This window comes from Tachysurus vachellii, chromosome 15 (genome assembly GCF_030014155.1).
Source record: "Tachysurus vachellii isolate PV-2020 chromosome 15, HZAU_Pvac_v1, whole genome shotgun sequence".
Classification (NCBI taxonomy): Eukaryota; Metazoa; Chordata; class Actinopteri; order Siluriformes; family Bagridae; genus Tachysurus; species Tachysurus vachellii.
This window is the reverse complement of record NC_083474.1, coordinates 6,654,410-6,676,824: the sequence shown is the minus strand read 5'-3', so window position 1 is coordinate 6,676,824 and position 22,415 is coordinate 6,654,410. Positions and strand designations below refer to the sequence as shown.

Sequence of the window (22,415 nt, the reverse complement as noted above, 5' to 3'; positions counted from 1 at the left end):
CACGCCCCCAGAATTCGTGTAGCTCAGTGAGTTTCCTATACAGCAAGGATGGCTGAACATCAACGGGCTTGTGAAGAAGCCATTCTGCCGCAATTCATAGCATAGCTCATTTGAATATTCATGAGAACTGTCGCAAATCGAGCTGAGTCTTCCTGCAGGCTTTCTATAGCACACTAGAATGGCTTGAAAGAAGGTAACCAAGGCATTATTTCCACAAAAAAATGTTACAGAGTCCATGGTAAACTTCAGACATTACCACAAAAGTAATGAAATACGTGTGGCAGGGCACCTTTAAGGTTTTTTTTTTAACCAGAAACATAAAATGTTTTGTCACACGAGTGTTTAGCATTGAGGTTCTTTTTCATGTCACACTACACATTGGTCCTTAATAGCTTACATGAAAGTAAATTTCAGAAGTATTTCTTTTTTGATCTAGCATACTGGGGCAATGTGTTCATAAAAAGGGTTCTAAAAAAGTACACAACATTTTTTTTTCACACAAACGTTTCTATCTTTAAAGTAATGTTGATATCAGACCTGTTTTTGCTCTCTGAGATGCCAGAAGTGAACAAGCGAAAGCATCTAAAAACTGAAGGTGTTTCTTTCATCTCTGAAGAAAGGTTACACCAAATAGAGGGAAAAAAAATCTCAGACTGAAAGCCAACACTGTCCTGAATAATTTTATATCAGACTTGCGGTGATAAAACAATGCATTTGTTTATACCGATTGAAAATGTCTGATAAGTCCATTTCTGTTCTGCTGGCGTAATGGAACACCAGTATATCAGTAAAAAGGGTTAAATATGTCAGCTTTCCACATCACACAAAAGCAAAGCCTTCTTTCCTCCAACTGCAGTTACTCGTGTAATAGCTTTGATCCACTACAAAGAAGAGTCTCACACACACACCGAAAGAGCCTAGCTAGCTGAAAGCCTGACAGTTAATAGAATAACTAGTGGTTAATTCAATATCAGATGCATTTAGCCACCGCCTGACTGAAACGGATTAGAAATACAACTGCTAGTTTCAGGCTACAGAGGACAGATAAAAGTATGCTAAACAATTGTTCACGTTTCATTTGCAAACCACAACATGTGAATTGTGACATGAGCGATTACTGCTATTTTCTTCCTTTTCGTGAGAGAGCATATTGTCTGATTCTGCCTTCCTTCTAATGGTGTGGTTCAGTTCAGTTTTATTTGTAAAGTATTTTTAACCATAGACATTGTGTCAAAGCAGCAAAAGGGAACCACCATGTTCTCCAAGTGGTACCATCCATTGGATCCAGTGCAACTGGATTCATGAAGAAAATAAATTATTACAGTGCGTAATAGTGGGGGGCACGGTGGCTTAGTGGTTAGCACGTTCGCCTCACACCTCCAGGGTTGGGGGTTCGATTCCCGCCTCCGCCTTGTGTGTGTGGAGTTTGCATGTTCTCCCCGTGCCTCGGGGGTTTCCTCCGGGTACTCCGGTTTCCTCCCCGGTCCAAAGACATGCATGGTAGGTTGATTGGCATCTCTGGAATATTGTCCGTAGTGTGTGATTGCGTGAGTGAATGAGAGTGTGTGTGTGTGTGTGTGCCCTGCGATGGGTTGGCACTCCGTCCAGGGTGTATCCTGCCTTGAAGGCTGATGATGCCTGAGATAGGCACAGGCTCCCCGTGACCCGAGGTAGTTCGGATAAGTGGTAGAAAATGAGAGAGAGAGAGAGAGAGAGAGAGAGAGAGAGAGAGAGTGCGTAATAGTAAAAATCAAATTTGAAGTTAAAGCTACTTCTGAAATCCTGCTGGTTTGCTACTTTCTTTCCGTCTTCATGTTTGTTTCTTAAGTATCAGTACTAGAGTTTTTATTCCATTTTACGTTCTTTGCACTGGCTGCCAGTCCGATACCGTATCGCTTACAAGATTCTGTTATTCGTTTACAAAGCTCTCAATAATTTAGCTCCCAAATATCTGTCTGATTTGATTGTTATGTACAATCCTTCGAGATCACTTAGATCCCAAAATGGTCATCTTTTGCTGGTACCACGATCTCGTCTGCAACGCAGGGGAGACCGAGCTTTCGCAGTAGCGGGCACCAAGCTGTGGAATAGCTTGCCACCACCAGTCAGAACTGCTTCTACGTTTGCTGAATTTAAATCCATGTTAAAAACACACCTCTTTATCTGTGCTTTTAATTGTTAGTAATTTGTACGTGTTCTTTTATATTTATGTTCTTCTTTTTCCTTTTCTTTTAACTCCATGTACAGCACTTTGTCCAGCTCAGGCATTGAATTGAATGGATGCCTTTAACCTTTCACACACACCTGAACTCAATCACACACACACACACACTTTTATACTATCACACACATCTGTACACAATCACACACATCTGTACACAATCACACACACCTGAACACAATCATACACACACACACACACACTTGTATACTATCACACACATCTGTACACAATCACACACATCTGTACACAATCACACACACACTTGTATACTATCACACACATCTGTACACAATCACACACATCTGTACACAATCACACACACACTTGTATACTATCACACACATCTGTATACAATAACACACCTGTATGCGATCACAAACACCTGTATACAATCACACACCTGAACACAATCACACGCACCTGAACACAATCACACACACCTGTATACAATCACACACACTTATACACAATCACCCGTACCTGTACACAATCACACACCTGTACACAATCACATACAATTGTATACAATCACACACCTGAACACAATCACATACAATTGTATACAATCACACACCTGAACACAGCCACATACAATTGTATACAATCACACACCTGTACACAATCACACACCTATATACAATCACACATCTGAACACAATCACATACAATTGTATACAATCACACACCTGAACACAATCACACACACCTGTATACAATCACACACCTGTACACAATCACACACCTGTACACAATCACACACCTGTACACAATCACACACCTGTATACAATAACCATCTGAACACAATCACATACAATTGTATACAATCACACACCTGTACACAATCACACACCTGTACACATTCACACACCTGTATACAATAACCATCTGAACACAATCACATACAATTGTATACAATCACACACATCTGTACACATTCACACACACCTGAACACAATCACACGCACCTGAACACAATCACACACACCTGTATACAATCACACACACTTGTATACAATCACACACCTGTACACAATCACACACAATTGTATACAATCACACACCTGAACACAATCACATACAATTGTATACAATCACACACCTGAACACAGTCACATACAATTGTACACAATCACACACCTATATACAATCACACATCTGAACACAATCACATACAATTGTATACAATCACACACCTGAACACAATCACACACACCTGTATACAATCACACACCTGTACACAATCACACACCTGTACACAATCACACAACTGTATACAATAACCATCTGAACACAATCACATACAATTGTATACAATCACACACCTGTACACAATCACACACACCTGTATACAATCACACACCTGTACACAATCACACACCTGTATACAATAACCATCTGAACACAATCACATACAATTGTATACAATCACACACATCTGTACACATTCACACACACCTGAACACAATCACACGCACCTGAACACAATCACACACACCTGTATACAATCACACACACTTGTATACAATCACACACCTGTACACAATCACATACAATTGTATACAATCACACACCTGAACACAATCACATACAATTGTATACAATCACACACCTGAACACAGTCACATACAATTGTACACAATCACACACCTATATACAATCACACACCTATATACAATCACACACCTATATACAATCACACACCTATATACAATCACACACCTGAACACAATCACATACAATTGTATACAATCACACACCTATATACAATCACACACCTATATACAATCACACACCTATATACAATCACACACCTGAACACAATCACATACAATTGTATACAATCACACACCTGAACATAATCACACACACCTGTATACAATCACACACCTGTACACAATCCAGTGTAAGTGTTTTAGCATTTTGGATGTCTATTAAAATGTCTGGCATTCCATTATAAACACTAAATAGAGATGATTCAGATGTTGTGCCAGAGCAAATAGTACATAAAGGTGAAACTGATAATGGGGGACATGACAGAGGCAGAGCTGGAGCAGGAATGAACAGGAACAGGAGAAGGTGCTGCGACAGCTATCAGGAGGAGACTAATGACAGGCAGTGTGTGTGTGTGTGTGTGTGTGTGTGTGTGTGTGTGTGTGTGTTTTAAACATTTCATCTCCAGAGGGTTTCAATTCTTTGATGTGAGTGCCCTCAGGCTCCAGCCACAGGGCACAGGACATGCTTTTAATCTGCCAATCATCCACTCGGAATTCATAGTTTCCATGGCATTTACGTGTCCGTCTTATCTGTCGTGTCCGTTAGATGCTGCAAACAGTAAAGGTGATACCTCAGTCAAGATTAAACTGATCATTTCTTTAGAAAGCACTTTCTTTCGCTTCATATTATTTGGAATTGAATCGGACCGAATCGAGCCGAATAACATCATGTTGCTGAAGGAACGGTGCCTTTGTCTCATCCTTCGCTTTGTCTGGAAAATTGTTGAATCATGAAAAGAGCACATTATTGCTAAGCTCTGGGTGCTGAGGGACCCAGCAGCTCAATTCCACAGAGAGCCAAAATAATAATAATAAAATAATAAAAACCAGCTATCACATTATCATAGAGTGAAACACAAGAAATTTGTGAATCTTATCATTTTATTCTAATCTGTCTGTCTGAGCCTTTTTCACCAGAAGCCAAAAATGTTTTGTTGTGTCAGTGTTTAGCATTAAATTTCACACAAATGTATCTACCTTCGAAGTAAATGGTGAGATCCAACCCATTGTTGCTCTCTGAGATATCGCAAGTGCTTGTTCATAATAAAATTTCAGGCTGCTATCTTCAACCAAAAACTCTCGGTAAGTTTATCCCAAAAGATGGACAAACATCTCACACTGAAAGACAGCATTGTCCTGACCAAAGTTATATCAGAATGCTCTCGACAAAATAATTAATTTGTTTAATAATGAATTAGCCTGTCAACTTGTCAGTGTGCCAGTGTACTGATAAAAAGGGTTAGTAGACATCACTAGACATCAAGGTAAGTTTGATACTCTCTCTCTCTGTCTCTCTCTCTCTCTCTCTCTCTCTCTCTAATAGCCCTGAGAGATGATTTCCGCCAGGCCCCGAGTGATGTGGTGGTCGCTGCCGGTGAACCTGCTGTGCTGGAGTGCATCCCACCACGCGGTCACCCGGAGCCCAGCATCTCCTGGAAGAGGAACAACGTCCGAGTGAGCGACACAGACAGCAGAATCTCTGTGAGTCTTCAGCCAGCTATTGATTAGAGCCTGAGGGAGATGAAAAAAAAAAAAAAGCCTCGAGACAGAAAGCGCTGATTGCCAAGTGCTTATTAGAGCTTGACCCCTGTTTTTATATGACATCACCGACTCCCAGCACAGTCAGGATCAGCTCAAAGAATGTGCATCAGCATCTTTAGGAAGCGCTTGTGTCTTCTTCGAGTAAGATTGCTTTTGGACAGGTGTTATTGTCATTACAGCTGAAGATGCGCATCCAAATCAGGAAGCAAATTGCTTTGAGAAGAAAGAGCACTGATTGATGTTCCTGAGCGCTTTGTCGATTTGTAAGTGTGTAGTGAAAATGTAACTGTCAGCAAGCAGCAGACGTGTGATTGCTTTGTGCTGTCGCAGATGCGCGGTGGCAAGCTGATGATCTCACACACCCGGAAGAGTGATGCAGGGATGTATGTGTGCGTGGGATCCAACATGGTGGGTCAAAGGGACAGCGATCCGGCCGAGCTGGTGGTTTTCGGTAAGGGACTTCGCTCCTTGTATATTATATGTCATAGGAAAGTGAGACTCAGCATGTGATTGGATGCCATTGTGTTTGTGTGTGTGTGAGCAGAGAGACCGGTGTTCATCCGTAGGCCGGTGAATCAAATAGTGCTGGCAGAGGATACAGTGGACTTCCTGTGCGAGGTCCATGGAGATCCGGCTCCCACAATCCGTTGGAGGCGTGAAGGAGGAGAGCTGCCTCGTGCCAGGTCAGAAACCATCCATAAGTCTCTTAGAACACCCTAAAAACGCTGTACATTTAAAAACAGATCAGAATCATTAGTCATATGATTCCTCTAACGTAGGACTATCCAATCTTTCCTGATAAAGGTCCAGCATGGGTGCAGGATTTCATACTAACCCAGCAGAAGCCACACCAAAGTCTATTAAAATCACCTCATCTTGGGTTTCAGTAAACTCAGGTGTGGCTCCTGCTTGATTGGATTAAAAACCTGCCACCCACACCAGCCCTTTGTGGATAAGATCAGACACCCTTGATCTAAGGCGTTTTTTTTAATAGGGCATGGCTACTAATGTATATCTTAAAAGTACAGAAAAAAGGCCACAAATGGTTATATTGTGCTAATGTGATACCAAAGTCCTGGCCACAAATTGGGTATCGTGAGACTTAATATATTGTCGGAAAGTTATAGTCAATACACGGCTTCCAGCTAATTAGAAACAGGCAAAAAAAAATATTTTTCCCAGGCCAAAACCCCTGTTTTGGATTGTTCCTATTCAGCACTGAATTTCTTTGTCACGTCACACTACACAGTGATGGTTAATGGCTCATTTGGGAATAGATACTCAGGGCTTTATGAATTTGCCATTTTTACCTTGCCTACTAGGGGCAATATATTTATAGAAAACTTTGGTACTTTTTAATAAAAGTAAATAGTAAGATAAAACCTGTTCCTGCTCTCTGAGATGCCAGAATTGCTTGTTCATAAGCATTTAAAAATGAAAGGCGTTATCGAACTAAAACTACTAAAGAAAGTTAAATCATTTTGAACAAAAAGTACTAAAGTTCCATGTAATTTTACACCCACAGACACCAAAAAACATCTCCCACTGAAAGCCAACAGTGCCCTGACTAACTGAATATCAGACTTGTGATAAAGAAATCATTTTTTTTTTGTTCATACTGATTGAAAATGACCCATAAGTCGTGTTTCGATCTAATGGAGTTGTTTTCTCTGTGCCTATATTATAGTTGTCGCCAAGAGAGATAAATCATCCACCATGTCCCCTCAACAGCTCCAGAGATCATCCATTCTTTAAATCTCTCTAAACATTATACTGACTTGAATGATATTTAGGATACACTTATGGTGTCCGTTACTACTAAACAAGTTAGCTTGTCAGTTTAATTATTTTAATAAGTAATTATTCATTCTCTTAACGAAGAACCGTTAGGATCGAACCTGTGTAATTATTCCGTCTTGAAATTCTACCGATCTACGGAATTTTATTTACTGTAATCCTGCCGATGAAATGCAGTCGTAGTAAACACACATACTGTATAGCAACTCCATAAGGCTGCGAACGGAAAGAATCCGAACAGTTGCTGTATAACTCGCTGGTTTTCGAGGTGAGGACTGATGAGTGAGAGTATGTGCAATTCCTCACACCACAAAGCTGTGATTTGTTCTTTTCTTCGGGTGGGTGTAGATTTGAAATCCGCAGTGACAACACTCTCCGTCTGCTGAAGGTGCGAGAGGAGGACGAAGGGACGTACACTTGTGTGACAGAAAACAGCGTAGGGAGAACCGAGGCTTCGGCGACGCTGCAGGTCCACGGTACATAAAAAGCCCATGTGAAGACACACATATACACACACACCCAGTTCATGACGAGGCACATGTGGGCACTCTGCAGCACTTATAAAATATAAAGCAGATGTCTGTGTTAATGGGTTTGTGTGTATGCTCATCCTTGATTTCCATTAAGCTGATCTGATTATGGCTCTTTGGGCCTGTCAGATGCCATCAGTGTTATCTGGGGGAATTCAGATGGAAGGAGTGTGTTTATAAGCTTCTTGTTCTCCGTCACAGACACTACATGCCGCTTGTGGTAAAGCATATGGATTACTACATCTGACAGCCATTAAGGAAGCAGTGCGGGCCAAGCCATAGACAGCAGAGTATTAATAGAATTTCTGTGTGTGTTTGTTTGTGTGTGTGTGTGTGTGCTAGACATTTTAGCTTGAAGAGGACAAAAAGATATGCCGCTCCACAAGTTTTGACTTTTTTTGCTGACTTTTTCGACGTGTTGCTTTTACTTGAAACATTAAGTCAAACAGTCAAAATGTTTCCAGTTTGTTGCTGAGGTTAAACTTTAGGAATCGCTTTAATTAGTTGGTACAACAAACATTGAGACAAACACTAATGTTGGGTTTTTTTATAGCGCAGCCTAAGGTTAGGTAGAGGCTTAGGTTATTTATCTACAGTAAAACAGAAGTCAATTGAAATATCAAACAAAGAATATGCAAAACCAACATGTGTTTATGTGCATATGTGTGTGTGTGTGTGTGTGTGTGTGTGAGAGAGAGAGAGAGAGAGAGAGAGAGAGAGAGAGAGAGAGAGAGAGAGAGAAAGAAAGAGAGAGAGAGAGAGATTTTTTTGAAGGCTTTTTGAAATGGTTATGCGGATTAATGAGATAAAAATCGCCCCATTGTTCTTAGTGTATTTCGGTGCAGTAGAGATAGAAGTTTCAATTAACATCCATCAGCAGCCAGACTGATGCACAGAGTGAAACACAGATGCTTTTGGATGAGTAGAACGAGCCTTTTTATTTTTTTTTCCCCCACGTAATGGATGCTTCATCTCGGCCATCATCTTTAAAGTGTCCTTTGCTCAGTAAGCCCTGGAATGACTTAATGTCCTCCAGATTAGGGCATGGCCACACACACATCTGTTGTTTTTCCATTTGTCAAGGGAGAGTATCTGTTTAAAGCCAGCCAAAACCCTCCTGTGTCTTAGTAGTGACTCAGTCATGTGACCACTGAAGAACCCCACTGTCTCGATCATCCAAAATTTATCGGACATGGCGCACAGAATAGGAAATGAGGCATGGAGGTGATATTAAGTTCAAACTCTAAATATTTCATCCTTCAGAGGAAGATTTCTTCTGTATGGCTCATTATCTCTGTCTCTAAATCCGATGTACACTTTCTGGTCTTGTGGATGGCTGAGTTAATTGGCTGTCTCTCTCTCTCTCTCTCTCTCTCTCTCTCTCTCTCTCCTTTTCTCTCTAGTGTATCGTGCTAATCGGCGCCTTATTTTATTCTCCTTTTTGTTGCTGGATTGCTGTGGTAATCGTTCGCTTGTCACACTAGACAATTGTTCTCTTGGAACTCAGTTTTTCTGGTTGCCTTCACAGTGCAAGTGCTTATTTGCGTGGGAGTATGATAGTTCACTCTAGATTCTCTCTCCATTTCTTTTTCTCACACCCTCTGCAACATGCCTGCTATGTTTATACGCCTGCTGTGAAATTTCTTGAGCAGCAGGATAGAAGACTGGTTATCAAAACAAAGGCCCACACAGTACTCATCTCTGTGGCTTATAAATCCATAGGATGGCGGCGAGGAGGATTTTTCACGGCTTGCCCGTTGGTGAATTTACAGATTGTCTCGGAAAACTTGTTAAAAACATAATGTATTTAATTTACACTCTGATTTATCAAGAGACTAAAAAAAAAGCGGGTGGGGGGTGGGGGTGGGGGGGCAGCTAATATGGGTTGGTTTGTAATCTTTTTGCTGCTGGCAGCTCACACGTTTGCTACAGCCGTCTTGCCAAAACAAGTTCCAGCAGTGTGGAAGCAGAGGATAAATTAGATGGGAGTGCAGGAGAGAGGAGCTCCTATGCTATAATTTGATAGAAATGTAAATCATAGCCTGGCATAATGGTAATAATAATAATTTTGATATAATACAGTATTGTGCTGCTTTATAGAGGAATGCTTTCATATCAGAATCGTAATGTTTTCCTTTACTCACAGGAAACTGCTGTGTAGAAATTTAGTCATTAAAGAGAAAATGTGTTATTTTTGCCATTTTAACACACGCTACTGACAACAGCTATATTTAGTACAAATAAATTAAGTCCTTAGAGCAGTACACAATGGGTTGGGAAAGTATTCAAAACCTTTCAGTTTTTGAGCAATGTACTTATTAAATTAAATTTAAAATGGATAAAAATTTCATTTTTTGGCCACATACAGTGATTCAGAAGGACAGATATAAAATACGTTGGATTTTTATTTTATTTTATTTTTTTTTGTGAATGTATTCAATTTAAGCTAGTAAATTGTGTCAGATTGTTGGCTATAGAAAAGTGGATTTCGTCTACATATTGCTAAATATTTTAAGATATCGCTAATACGTGATTATAGTCCATCTATGGTAAAGTCAGGTGACTTCAGGTACATGAATAAGTACATCATTTAAAAAGGCACACAACCGTGTTCATATGGTCCAAGTACAATGCATGTATAACCAACAACCAAGCAATGATGTACAGTACAAGGATCTGGGCAAGGGCATAAAAGCCATTTTTTTTAAACCTTTGAATATTCCAATGAGCACAATGTGCTCCATCATTGTGAAACAGAAGTTTGTGAGCAAACTCTGTAACCGAACAAGAAGGGCCCTGGTCAGAAAAGTGACCAAGAACCCAATAACCACTTTAACAGAGATTCAGCAGTCTTCCACGGAGATGGAGAACCTGCCGGAAGGACAACTGTACTCCATCAATCAAGCCTTTATGGAAGACTGACTAGACAGAAGCTACTTCTGAGTAAAAGGCATATGGAAGGCACTTAAAAGATTCTGAGAGCATGAGGAAAACACTCTCTGGTGACTGAAGTCTTTGGGCAGAACTCCAAGTGCTACGTCTGAAAATCCGTAGTGCTCATCAGCTGTTGATCCCAACTCTATGAGCAGGAGAATAGTAAAAATTGCCCAAATCCAGGTACAGCTTGTAGAGACCTGGCCAAGAAGAATTGCTGTAAAAGCTACTTTTACAAATGACTAAACAAATGGTTTGAATGATTTATTAATGAGAGTTTTTGGTTTTTTTTAAATTAAATTACCTTGATATCACTGTTGTAAACTCCACAAATTAGCACATAAACAGTTTTGTTCACAAATTTGTCAGCCACTTCCCAAGTGTAAACACGACTAGCCTCAGACACAACATTGTCACATTTGTCCATAAACAGATTCTCTAAACTGCATTCGCAATGAATCCATTTCCCAAATCCTGTATGACTGGAGGTTAATATGTTTTAAACATGGAAATCAGAGCACTCATTGAGCACAGGGGTCAGGAGTATATAAATTCATACCATTAGAACTCATTTAAGAGACAGGGTTATGGTTAGGGTTAGGGTTAGTTCTGCAGGGAGAAATGGATGAGGATAAGAGATATCAGAGGAGAATGGCCAGATTTATTGGAGCAGAAAGGAAGACTATTGGAAGACAAGTAACCACTTTTTACTACCGTGGTGTGCAGAAAAGCATCTCAGGCATTCTCAACACATTCACAACGGTAGGTTTGGAGGTTGAGATGTGGTAGTGTTTAAGGTGGTTAAGGTGTTGGACTTCTGATCGGAAGGTCATGAGTTCGAATCCCAGGTCCACCAAGCTGCCACTGCAGGGCCCCTGAGCAAGGCCCTTAACCCTCGAATGCTCAGTCATATAAATTGAAATAAAATTGTAAGTCACTCTGGATAAGGGTGCCTGCTCAATGACAGAAATGTAAATGTAAATGTAACTGACGCTTGGACAGTTGAAGACCAGGCGAGAATCTAGAGATAATATAATTGCATAACTGTATGGCAATAGGAGGAGGCAATACTGGCCATTAGTGGTATTTTTTCATTCAATTTTGAAATTGAATTCAATTTCATTTCAATTTCATATACATATATATATATATATATATATATATATATATATATATATATATATATATATATATATATATTAATCTATGTCAGATTTATCACTGGTAATGTTAAAAATTCTAAATTAGAAAGCGATTAAACGTAAATGTGTTCAAACCATTTGAGCAGCAGCAGATCAACAGAGAAAATATCGGTTACGTGGAAAAATTTGTACAAATTTTATGAGGGATATTAGAGAATTAATTTATAGTCACTGGTCATGCAAAGTATAAAAAGGAGGACAATGCCAAAGGACTTCTCCTCCATTGGTTTGATGCACTGCTTGAAAACACGGTACCCTTCTCAATATGTGTAATACAGCAAAATAACAGAATGGAAATCCATCTGCAGCCATAGTTCATGAAAAGATGCACAAATTCACAAAGGACAGTACTGAAGCACAAAGTATAACCAAAGACTAATGGTGTGCTTGGATGAACAACTGTTCCCTGCTGTCAGGGATGCTGGATTTCATTGAATTGTGCTTAATTAGACGGTGCTGCTGTAGATGCTACTGATTTTTTTTCACATGTCTACAGTATATAATTGCATTATATGCATTATATGTGCATTACAGATTTACCCCCACCCACCCACACACCCACCTACCAACACCCCCACCCACCCACACACACACACACACACACACCCCATTTTGCTTTTTTAAACAACCTCTACTCTTCTGGGAAGGTTTTCCACTAGATTTTGGAGTGTTGCTGTAGGGATTTAAACCGATTTAGCTGCAGGAGCATTAGTGAGGTTAGGTACTGATATTGGGTGAGGACGTATGGGGTGCAGTCAGTGTTCTACTTCATTCCAAAACTTCATCCCAGTAGGGTTTAGGTCAGGGATCTAGGCAAGAAACTCAAGTTTCCACTACAGCTTTGCCAAACCTTGTCCTTGCTTTGTGCAGGATGATCTTGATGATCCAGTGTTGAGAAATTGTAATGCTACAACAAACAAGACATAATATACAATTGTGTGCTTCCAACTTTGGGGTTTGGGTGTGTAAGACATTTGGGTATGATGGTCAGGTGTCTACAAACCTTTGGTCATACAGTATGGTGTAGCTGCAGCTCACATCATCACTGACCTCTTAATAGATAATGGATAAAAGCATAATAGATATCTCTGTTTTAAATTCTATACAAATGTTTTTAAATACAAACATTTTTTGTTTGTTTTTCATCACAGTGTGTCTGAAATTTGCTAATCTCAGACCTCTCCTCTCTTCTCCTTCACAGTCCCCCCGCAGATTGTCCTCCAGCCCCAGGACCAGGTCTCAGCCCAAGGACAGACTGTCACTTTCCACTGTGGCACAAAAGGCAACCCTCCTCCAGCGGTTTTCTGGCAGAAAGAAGGGAATCAGGTACTGGAGCTGAGAACATGAGCTGAAATGGCTCATGTTTTTCTTTCAGGCTCCACTTCATGCTAACTCTCAATAACAACACAGCACTATTTGTTGATGAGCTATTATGTGTGGGCTACAGACGCCTAATCATTCTAAGCTCTTGGTGCTAATTTCTTTCATTTTGTGCGTCTCACCATTTTCATCCATGACTCATTAAATTCATCCAACAAGCCAGAGTTTCTCAATAAGCAGTCTCTCTGTTCTATCCGTCGCCAGTGCTGATTAGGAGCCTTGTGCTGATTACGCTGAAGTGGTAAATCAAAACCTCGGCTCATTTCAGCTCAGCAGATATAGAGGCCGATCCATGTGGTTATAGGACTGCGTCTCGGGAAGGACGCTTTAGTGAAGAAAATGTGAAGGAGGCGGAGTGGTGGTTGTGAAGAACATCAGGTGCCAATGCTCCTCCTTCAGACCTACACAGACTCACTCTGCACACTCTCTTGCTTGATAGTGGTTGGGAAGAGACTACTATTCTATAAATAGACAACAGGCCAAGTGAATGAGATGAAAGCCTCCTGGGAGGCATGGTGCAGTGCTTTTCCTAGGGTTGTTCGTGCAGGTATCCAGTGAAGTTAGCTTCATTTTACAGTCAGCTGGTGTATGTAATGTATATGCGTGTGTGTGTGTGTGTATGAAAATCACACTGGTTCCAATTCACTCTGCCCAACTGTTTACAGCAATACTGAGTGAATCATGCAGGAATCAGGAGTCCATGAGATTTTCAGTACCACATCAGTCATTTCTAAGAATCACTTTTTGCGTTGTGAGTACAGAATATTAACGACCACTTCGTTGGAGACCCATTTATCTGTTATATTGTTATGAAAAATATGACTATTTTTGAGATTTCAATTATCTCTTATTTAACACACAAATCACTGCATATAAATATACCAGGTTGTTGCTTGCTATTAATATTGATGTGGTAGCACGATTGAATTGCAGAAAGTATCCTTGCTGCCTTACAGTTCCAGGGTCCCAGTTGGATCCTGAGGTTACTTCTTCCTATGTCCTCTGGGTTTACCAGTTCCTCCCCTGTGTGGCTGTGTGGCTTCCCATTCAGGTTATATCTCTTCAACAGATAAATGAAAGAATTCATTTGTATATTATTAATGTTGGCTATTCTGGAAGGAACTGAAGCAGGAAACGTCAAAGGCGGAGACATATTTATATTATATATTGTATATCATTGTTTTTAATGAAACAGGTAGGCTTCTTCAAGCAGTGCACTGGACTCACATACTGTACCAAGGAAAGTTTTAAAACCTTTTGCTGCATGAGCATCATTAGGCGCCTTGCTCCCACAAAAAGCTGGCTCTGCACTTCTGTATGCTAGCCAGAGGTTTTACAAATATGGAAACAGGCCCAAGAGGCCTCTGGATAAATGTATTTCTCTTTAAAAAAGCAGCACTTAGAGATCAGTTTTAAAATAGGAACCTTATTAGTGAATATATTAAAGGACTAGTTTCACAAAAAAATTCTTTTACCTCATATGTACAAAATCAGCCAAGAAGTGTTCAGTCTCTGTGGTTTACTTAATTTTATTTCTGTATAAAAGGTTTAATTTGGTTTAATGGCTGACAGCGTAGCATTCTGGAGACTGCATGCTGAAATCAGGACACACTTGCCCTGAAAGGCTCTGGTACAAGTAATAGCCTATATAATATCAATGTAGTCCTCGCAATCTTCTAAAAACAAACAAATAAAGTCTTGCGACAGCAAAAATGACAGATTTCAAGATGTTCTAATTTTTCCCCAAACGTAAACCAACACTCATCAATCAGGTGGGAAAAAATAAGTCATTTCCTAGTTTCACAATCATTAAGAGAATAATTATCAGCCATGTGTTACTGATTAAATTCATAAGATTAATCATCATGTGTGACCAACTTTATTAAAGAAGAACTTTTGGAGCTATCAGGTGTTTACATCATGCCACTACTTTACTATTTTACTTTGAGAAGGATTCTTCAAATTCAGTCAAAGCTCAGATCATTAATTCTCAGAGATACTGTATAGAGAACCTATAGAGAATATAGAGACGAGCTACATCATGTGACCTACAGGCCACTGTAAGCACAGTAAATGTTTGTGTTTGTGACAGCTATGGTTTTCATGGCAGGGTGACTAGCTATAGCTATAGCAGTATGCAAAAATAATAGAGCAGCACAAATAAACAATGTCATCTGAACTGATGAGACCTAGGCAAGAAGCAAGGTGATGTTTGGTCATCATGCACAGCACCATGGAACCATGTATCACCACAAACACCCCATACCAACTGTCAAGAAAGCATGGGGGTGTTTGTTTTGCACAACAAAACCTGTGAAACTTGCAGTCATTGTGACAATGATGAACTCACTTTACACCACAATATTCTTGAGACAAATGGGAAGCCATCTGTCCAGCAGCTTAAGCTGGGCCAAAATCAGGTCATCCAAGAGATCAATGATCCCAAACACACCAGCAAATCAACATCCGAATGGATAAAAAAAGACAAATACAAAAAAGAAGGTGAGCGAGACCAGACCTCATCCCATTGAAATGCTGTAACTAGATCTTAAGTGAGTTGTGCATAAATAAATGCCCTCTGATGTCAATGAACTGAAGCAATTTTGTAAAGAAGAGTGGGCCAAGATTTCTCTAAAACAGTGTGAAATACAGATCAACCCCCAAAGAAACATTTGCTTCAAGATGTTGTTGTTAACACTTCTATCTTACTTGATTATAGGGTGTACTTATTTTTCCCACCTTGTTACTGATTGTTGCTTTAGTTTTTGGGGAGAATTGAACACATATTGAAATCTCTTATGCTTTCTGTTGTCTGTTGTTATCTATTTCTTTACCTCAGAGATGTCAAATCGTTATTAACGCCTTTGTGTATACAAAATGCTGTGACACAAGCGTCACCAAAATACAAAATGCTGTGACACCAGCAAATACACCAGCAGTGTATATTTCTGCACTAATGAACAGATAACATGTATTTTATAATTAATGATGTTTAAGCAAAATGGCTGAGCAAAGCAATCAAAGCAAAGCAGACTGCAGACAGTGCTCTGTGTAAACATCAAGAGGAGCAACTACAGAATCTTCCTCCAATACAAGCAACATGCAGCACCGTGTGCTCATTTTTTAATGATCCTTATCCCTGATAAATCTCTGTGCCCACAGGTTGGCAGCCCTCACCACCGCTTTCTATTAAAGATAATATTTACACTCCATAATAGCTTAAATAGCAGCAGAAAACAAACAGCGTTTGTTGCATGAAGCATTTGGTTCCGATTGGTACCGATACAATTATTATATAAAGAGGAGAAAGTGGACACTGAGGTTGAGGAGTCTGAGGCAAAGGGAGTGTATACAAAAGTAAACAGTAGTCTAGCTTCATAGTTGTCTGCCTGGAGCTTATTTTCTCATAGTTGTCTAGCTTTATTGCAAGCAGGCGAGTTTAGAAACTCACAGTGAAACATGCCAACTTAAAAAGTAGTGAAAATTATTTTAAGTGTGTAAATGAAGACGATATTAAATGCATTGAGTGTGAACCATAAAGGAGAAACCTTTTGAGCCATATAACTAATCTAAGGCCTGTGAATTACTCTATGTCTTCAGTGAGCTGTCTGAGGAATTTGCTTCCAAGGAATAAAGTAAGGCCACTTTCTATGCACACCAGTACATTATTACTTCCAGCATTGTTAATCATGGAAACTGATGCTCATATTCACAGTGTCAGTGTAACATGAGGGATGGGCATATGTAAAATTGGGCCTGCTGTAATTACTACCAATCTCGGGTAAAAACATTACGGTAGGGCAACGAACAAACAGCACATTTTGCTTTGCAAATACAGTAAAACAGTTCAGCATTACCCCACAAATAGGGCTGACCCCAGAAATTTTATTGAGATCCACCTTTCATAAATCTGATCTACCGCGTATTTAATATACTAAAATGATGAAGGAGCATGTCATCTACTCCATCTACACAAATGATTGCTTCCCTAATGTCAAGCTCCTGAAATTTGCGGATGACATGATCATCTGGTTCATCCAATACAACAACAGGACTATATATTCATGAGGGAGGTGGACCGACTTACACTCGGGTGCGGCCACAACAACCTGGAGCTTAACAACCTCAAAACTGTGACTTTGAGAAAAATCCCCAGACTGCACCTCCCCTCACATCATACACAGCACAGTGAGATCCTTGAGGGCCTTTAGGTTTCCGGGGATTATTACTGTTACTACTACCACTACCACTACTACTACTACTACTACTACTAATAATAATAATAACCATTACCATAATCATTACCATAACCATAATCATAATAGTAGAACCAGAATAATAATGCACATTTCTCAACATACAGGAAAATATCACTGTTATTATCAATGCACATTATGCACCTTTTTCCTACTGTGCTAGAGATTTTTACTAATATTTAACAAAAGAATACCTGTGTACTACAGGATAAACAAAAAAACTGCATTTTTATTTTTTTTGGCAATTTTTGGTGTGTGTATGTATAGTATGTATGCGAGAGTGCTCCTAGTAGAGAAATACTACTACTACTACTACTAATAATAATAATAATAATAATAATAATAATAATAATAATAATAATAATAATTATTATTATTATTATTATTATTATTGTTATTATTATTATTAATAATATTATTATCTATTATTTATTTACTTGATGCTAGCGTGTGTGTGTTATTTTTGAAGTGTGTGTGTGTGTGTGTGTGTGTGTGTGTGTGTGTGTGTGTGTGTGTGCGTGTGCGTGCTACTAGAAAGCCAGAGTTAAATTCCTTGTGTTTTGGCATACTTACCAAATAATACTGATTCTGCTTTGTTCATCTATGTTACACTCCTATTTTTCTTCCATAAAGTCTTCTGGCTTCGTGCTAGACTTTCATTTTATTAAGATAAATGTTTGGGTTCATGTCTGATGCATATTTCTCAAGTCTGGAAGCAGAACCTTGTGAAAACTAGAGTGTAATGGCCATTTAAGACTGTAGACGAACCCAAAGTTTTCTCATAAGCTGCTCTGATGTTAGTTAATAGCCAGTCGTGACAGATGATAGCATTGGAATGCAAACTCTTCTGCATAATAGACCACAGTCTAATATCACATTATCAGGATGTCCTTTTGACAACTAGAGATAAAAGTAAAAGGTAAAAAAAAACTCCTTCCAAAACTAGCAAAAGACATCTAAACATATAAAAATACAGTACAACAGACAGTAGAAACATCTAGAAAAACTCGTGGCTCAAAAACTGCAGGCAAAAACAGAAAAATTCAAAGATCATGACACTATAAAGAATACTAGAACTGTATCAGCATCAGCATTACTTTCAACATACCAGCCGTGGGCTGCTCAAGGTTCTTTGAGATTACATAACAGCTTGCCCTGGTTTGAGGTGAGTGTGTGCTGATTTAGCATGCATTTTTGTGCCATGCAATCCTTCAATCCTTGTGACACTAAAAGACATCATTATCTATTTTTATCCAACTAAACAAAATATCAAATTTGGATATGAATGCTTTTAAACCAAGTTGAAAAATGTTCCACGGGACAAAAAAAAACCTCAAATAATCCATTTAGAGAGGATAAACTGCTAAAAGCAGAAAATCATCTTTTTAGCAATAAGCATCTCGGCCTGTGGAATTTTATTCAATCTTTCGGCAGCCCTTCAGCGTTTATTCACAACAATTTCCCAGTAGTGTAAGGTGTTTTGCATATCTTAAAATATTTCCCAGTATTCACAGAAGGCACAGTGTTAGTAGGACTAGATTTGAAAGGGCATTTTATCAGGAAGCCCGGGGGCTAATGATTACATTTTATTAAATGGGATTATGGGACAATTATATAAAATGGATGAAATCCCATTGTTCCAATGGCCTGTTTTTTCTGATTCGGTCACCTTGGGTACAGAAATAAGGCTCAGACACACCTCCGTGGTTTAGAGACCAATATTTGATTATATAGTCTTAACGCATGCTTTATGTCTTAAAAGGAGACGTCTAAAGAAATTCTTTATAGCAAAAGATGCCTTAAGGAAAACTTTTAAACTTTCTTTTTTTAAAGAAAAAAACCTGATCAAACAAACTAGGCAAATCGTTTTTTTTTGCTTTTAAAGCTGTACCAGTTTTCCAGGTATACTAAGAAAAAAAGCAAATTTTTTTTTTTTTTACGTTACATTTTTCCAGGCATCTTGGAGATCCTGCCACAGTTCCTCTGCAGCCTTTGGCTGTCGCTCTTGCTTCTGTTTCTGCAGATAAACCTAGACAGCCTCCATTATTGTGTCAGTCTAAAAAGTGCTACATTACTTGCTAAGCCACACAAACAGTATAGACTTCTGTGTAACATTTAAATTGGCCTTGTTCTACTGAAACACTAATAATGAAGACATAAAAATAAACATCGAAGGCAAAATTTGTATTAAAATATTTTTTACCTTGTTCCTTATTCTGCAGAGAATAAAAAGTAAAAGGTACAGTGGACATGAAGTGAAAAGAAAACGCTAGTGTGTGTGTTGATGTATTGTGTAGGTTTTCATGAACATGCTTTTGTCGTAGTCAGGAATTGTGCTGATCTCGGCTGTGATATTAAAGTAATGGTCAATAATGAAATTTAAATAAATGACAGGTATGTTTTGTAATTGAGATTTGAGTCAAAGATATCAGTAGGGCGATTTCTGGCTGTTTATGGCCATAAAATGGCTCCATGTCTCAGAGACGCAGTCAGACAGTTTTAATCAATGGCACATCTGAATTTGTGGTGATGTAGCATGTAGTGTTGATGCCTCAAAGCTTAAAGCTTCATGATTCGATCTTGAGCTCTGGTTACAGTCTGTGTCTGAACTTCACATGTTCTCTCTGTATCTATGTGGGTTTCGTCTGGGTTTTCTCCACCTCCCTGGTGTCATTTGATTGATCACTCTAACATGCCCCTGGGAGGGAGGGAGGGAGGGAGGGAGGGTGGAAGAGAGAGAGAGAGAGAGAGAGAGAGAGAGAGAGAGAGAGAGAGAGAGAGAAGGAGAGACGAAAGAGAGAGAGAGAGAGAGAGAGAGAGAGAGAGAAAGAGAGAGAGAGAGAAAAGGAGAGACGAAAGAGAGAGAGGAGAGAAGAGAGAGGAAAGAAGAAAGAAGAGCAAGAAAGAGGGATTGAGGGAGTGCGTGAGAGAGAGAGAAGAGAGGAGAGAAGAAAGAGAGAGAGGAGAGAAGAAAGAAGAGCAAGACAGAGGGATTGAGTGAGGGAGGGAGGCAGAGAGAGAGAAAGAACTCTGTGGTAAATGAGAAAAAGAGAGAGAGGAGGAGAAGAAAGAGAGAGATGGGAGAGAGAGAAAGAGAGAGAACTCTGCAGTAGATGAGAAAAAGAGAGATGCAAGTAAATTACTTACTTCTCAAAGTCACAGGGAAAACATACATTTTTCTAAGGGTGTAATGATGCAGCTGATGAACAAGACACGGGTAATGAGATGTTGAGCAAACAGAGATGCTTGTGTGTGGTTATGCGTGTGTCTGTATCTTAGTGGTGACCAAACGTGCCACAGGAATGAGAATATCCAACAGTTTGACTTTGATTTTTTTTTTTTTTTTACCGTTTGAATCCTTTATATTTTTACCTTTAGGAATTGTATGTAGCTTGTATGTAAAAAGATAAAAAGCAAAAATAGCCAAAAAGCTTCTCTTTTTTTTTTCTGAGGATAAAGTTAGGGTAGTTAAGGTTTAGATGTAGGTTTAGGCATCACTTTAATTAGAATCATGTCAATAGAAGGTCTTCAAAACAATATTAAGAGAAATCTGTGTGTGTGTGTGTGTGTGTGTGTTGTATAGATGCTGCTATTCCCAGGGCAACCTCCCTCTCAGGCTGGACGCTACTCCGTGTCCATGAGCGGTGAGCTAATCATCACTGCTGTCCACAGTGAAGATTCTGGCTACTACATCTGCCAAGCCATCAGCGTGGCAGGAAGCACTGTCTCCAAAGCCTTCCTGAAGGTAGTCACTGGTAAGCACAAATATTCCAACCGTTAGAAAATGGAACTGAAACTGAACCTGATATTTGAACACACTTCTCATTTTTACATATTGTCTTTTCATACAAATAATCAAGTAAATGCTGACTAATAAACGCTGACTTGCAGTGTGTGCACGTTGTATATTAACGATATATTAATGATCTAAATAAATACATCATTAATATAGTTTCATTGTGGGATTAAACAGATCATGTAAATGAAATGGGTACGGGTGCAATTTAAAAGAGCTTTTCAGATCATTTGGTTGAGACTTCAGTTGTGTATTGGGACTGGGATCCTATGGACAGAATAAAAAAAAGAAATACATTTACATCATTTAGCAGACACCCTTATCCAGAGCGACTTACATTTATACAGCTGAGCAATTGAGGGTTAAGGGCCTTGCTCAGGGGCCCAACAGTGGCAGCTTGGTGGACCTAGGATCGAACTCACAACCTTCCAATTGGTAGCCCAACATCTTAACCACTAGGCTACCACATATAATAATAATAAATAAAAGTCACAAGAGCAAGAGCTCGTTTTTTTTATTGTAATGCAGACGTGAGCAAGAGCTCGAATAAAGACCACATTTGTTACTATGAACATGGAGCAGCTCTTACTAAATACCTAATCTACAGTAGGTCATGATGGTTTAGGTTACTAGATTTTCAGGGAAATAAACCAAGTAAAACAGGACCGACATACTGTACAAAAACAAGCTTTTAGTTTTTTAGTTGAGGCTGATTATGACAATGGTAAGATTGGGGAATTCACAAACCATCCCTTGTGTTTACAGATTTAAATCTGAGCACAGACACAGATATTTTAGTGCCTAGTCTAAGTTATAGAGTATTTACTCACTAAATATATGTACAGATTTTGCACCGGTTTTCCAATATCTAGCTTCATGAACACATGGTTTGCTGATGCTGTAATGGAAAAACACCTTTGTGCCTGATTTTGTGCCAAGCCTTTTCATCCAACATCGGTGCCCAATCTCACTAATCCCCAC

General features: G+C 39.3%; 1 protein-coding gene across 1 annotated transcript in view; it reads left to right on the top strand.

The window, feature by feature from the left end:
* LOC132858335 (roundabout homolog 2-like) overlaps positions 1-22,415 on the top strand; it is a 93,294-nt gene that overhangs the window by 34,477 nt on the left and 36,402 nt on the right. Inside the window, exons 3-8 of the mRNA XM_060888634.1 lie at positions 5,322-5,479; positions 5,870-5,990; positions 6,084-6,222; positions 7,685-7,812; positions 13,204-13,328; positions 21,222-21,393. Of these exons, the coding sequence (XP_060744617.1) occupies positions 5,322-5,479; positions 5,870-5,990; positions 6,084-6,222; positions 7,685-7,812; positions 13,204-13,328; positions 21,222-21,393 (843 nt within the window). The remainder of the gene's footprint in view (positions 1-5,321; positions 5,480-5,869; positions 5,991-6,083; positions 6,223-7,684; positions 7,813-13,203; positions 13,329-21,221; positions 21,394-22,415) is intronic.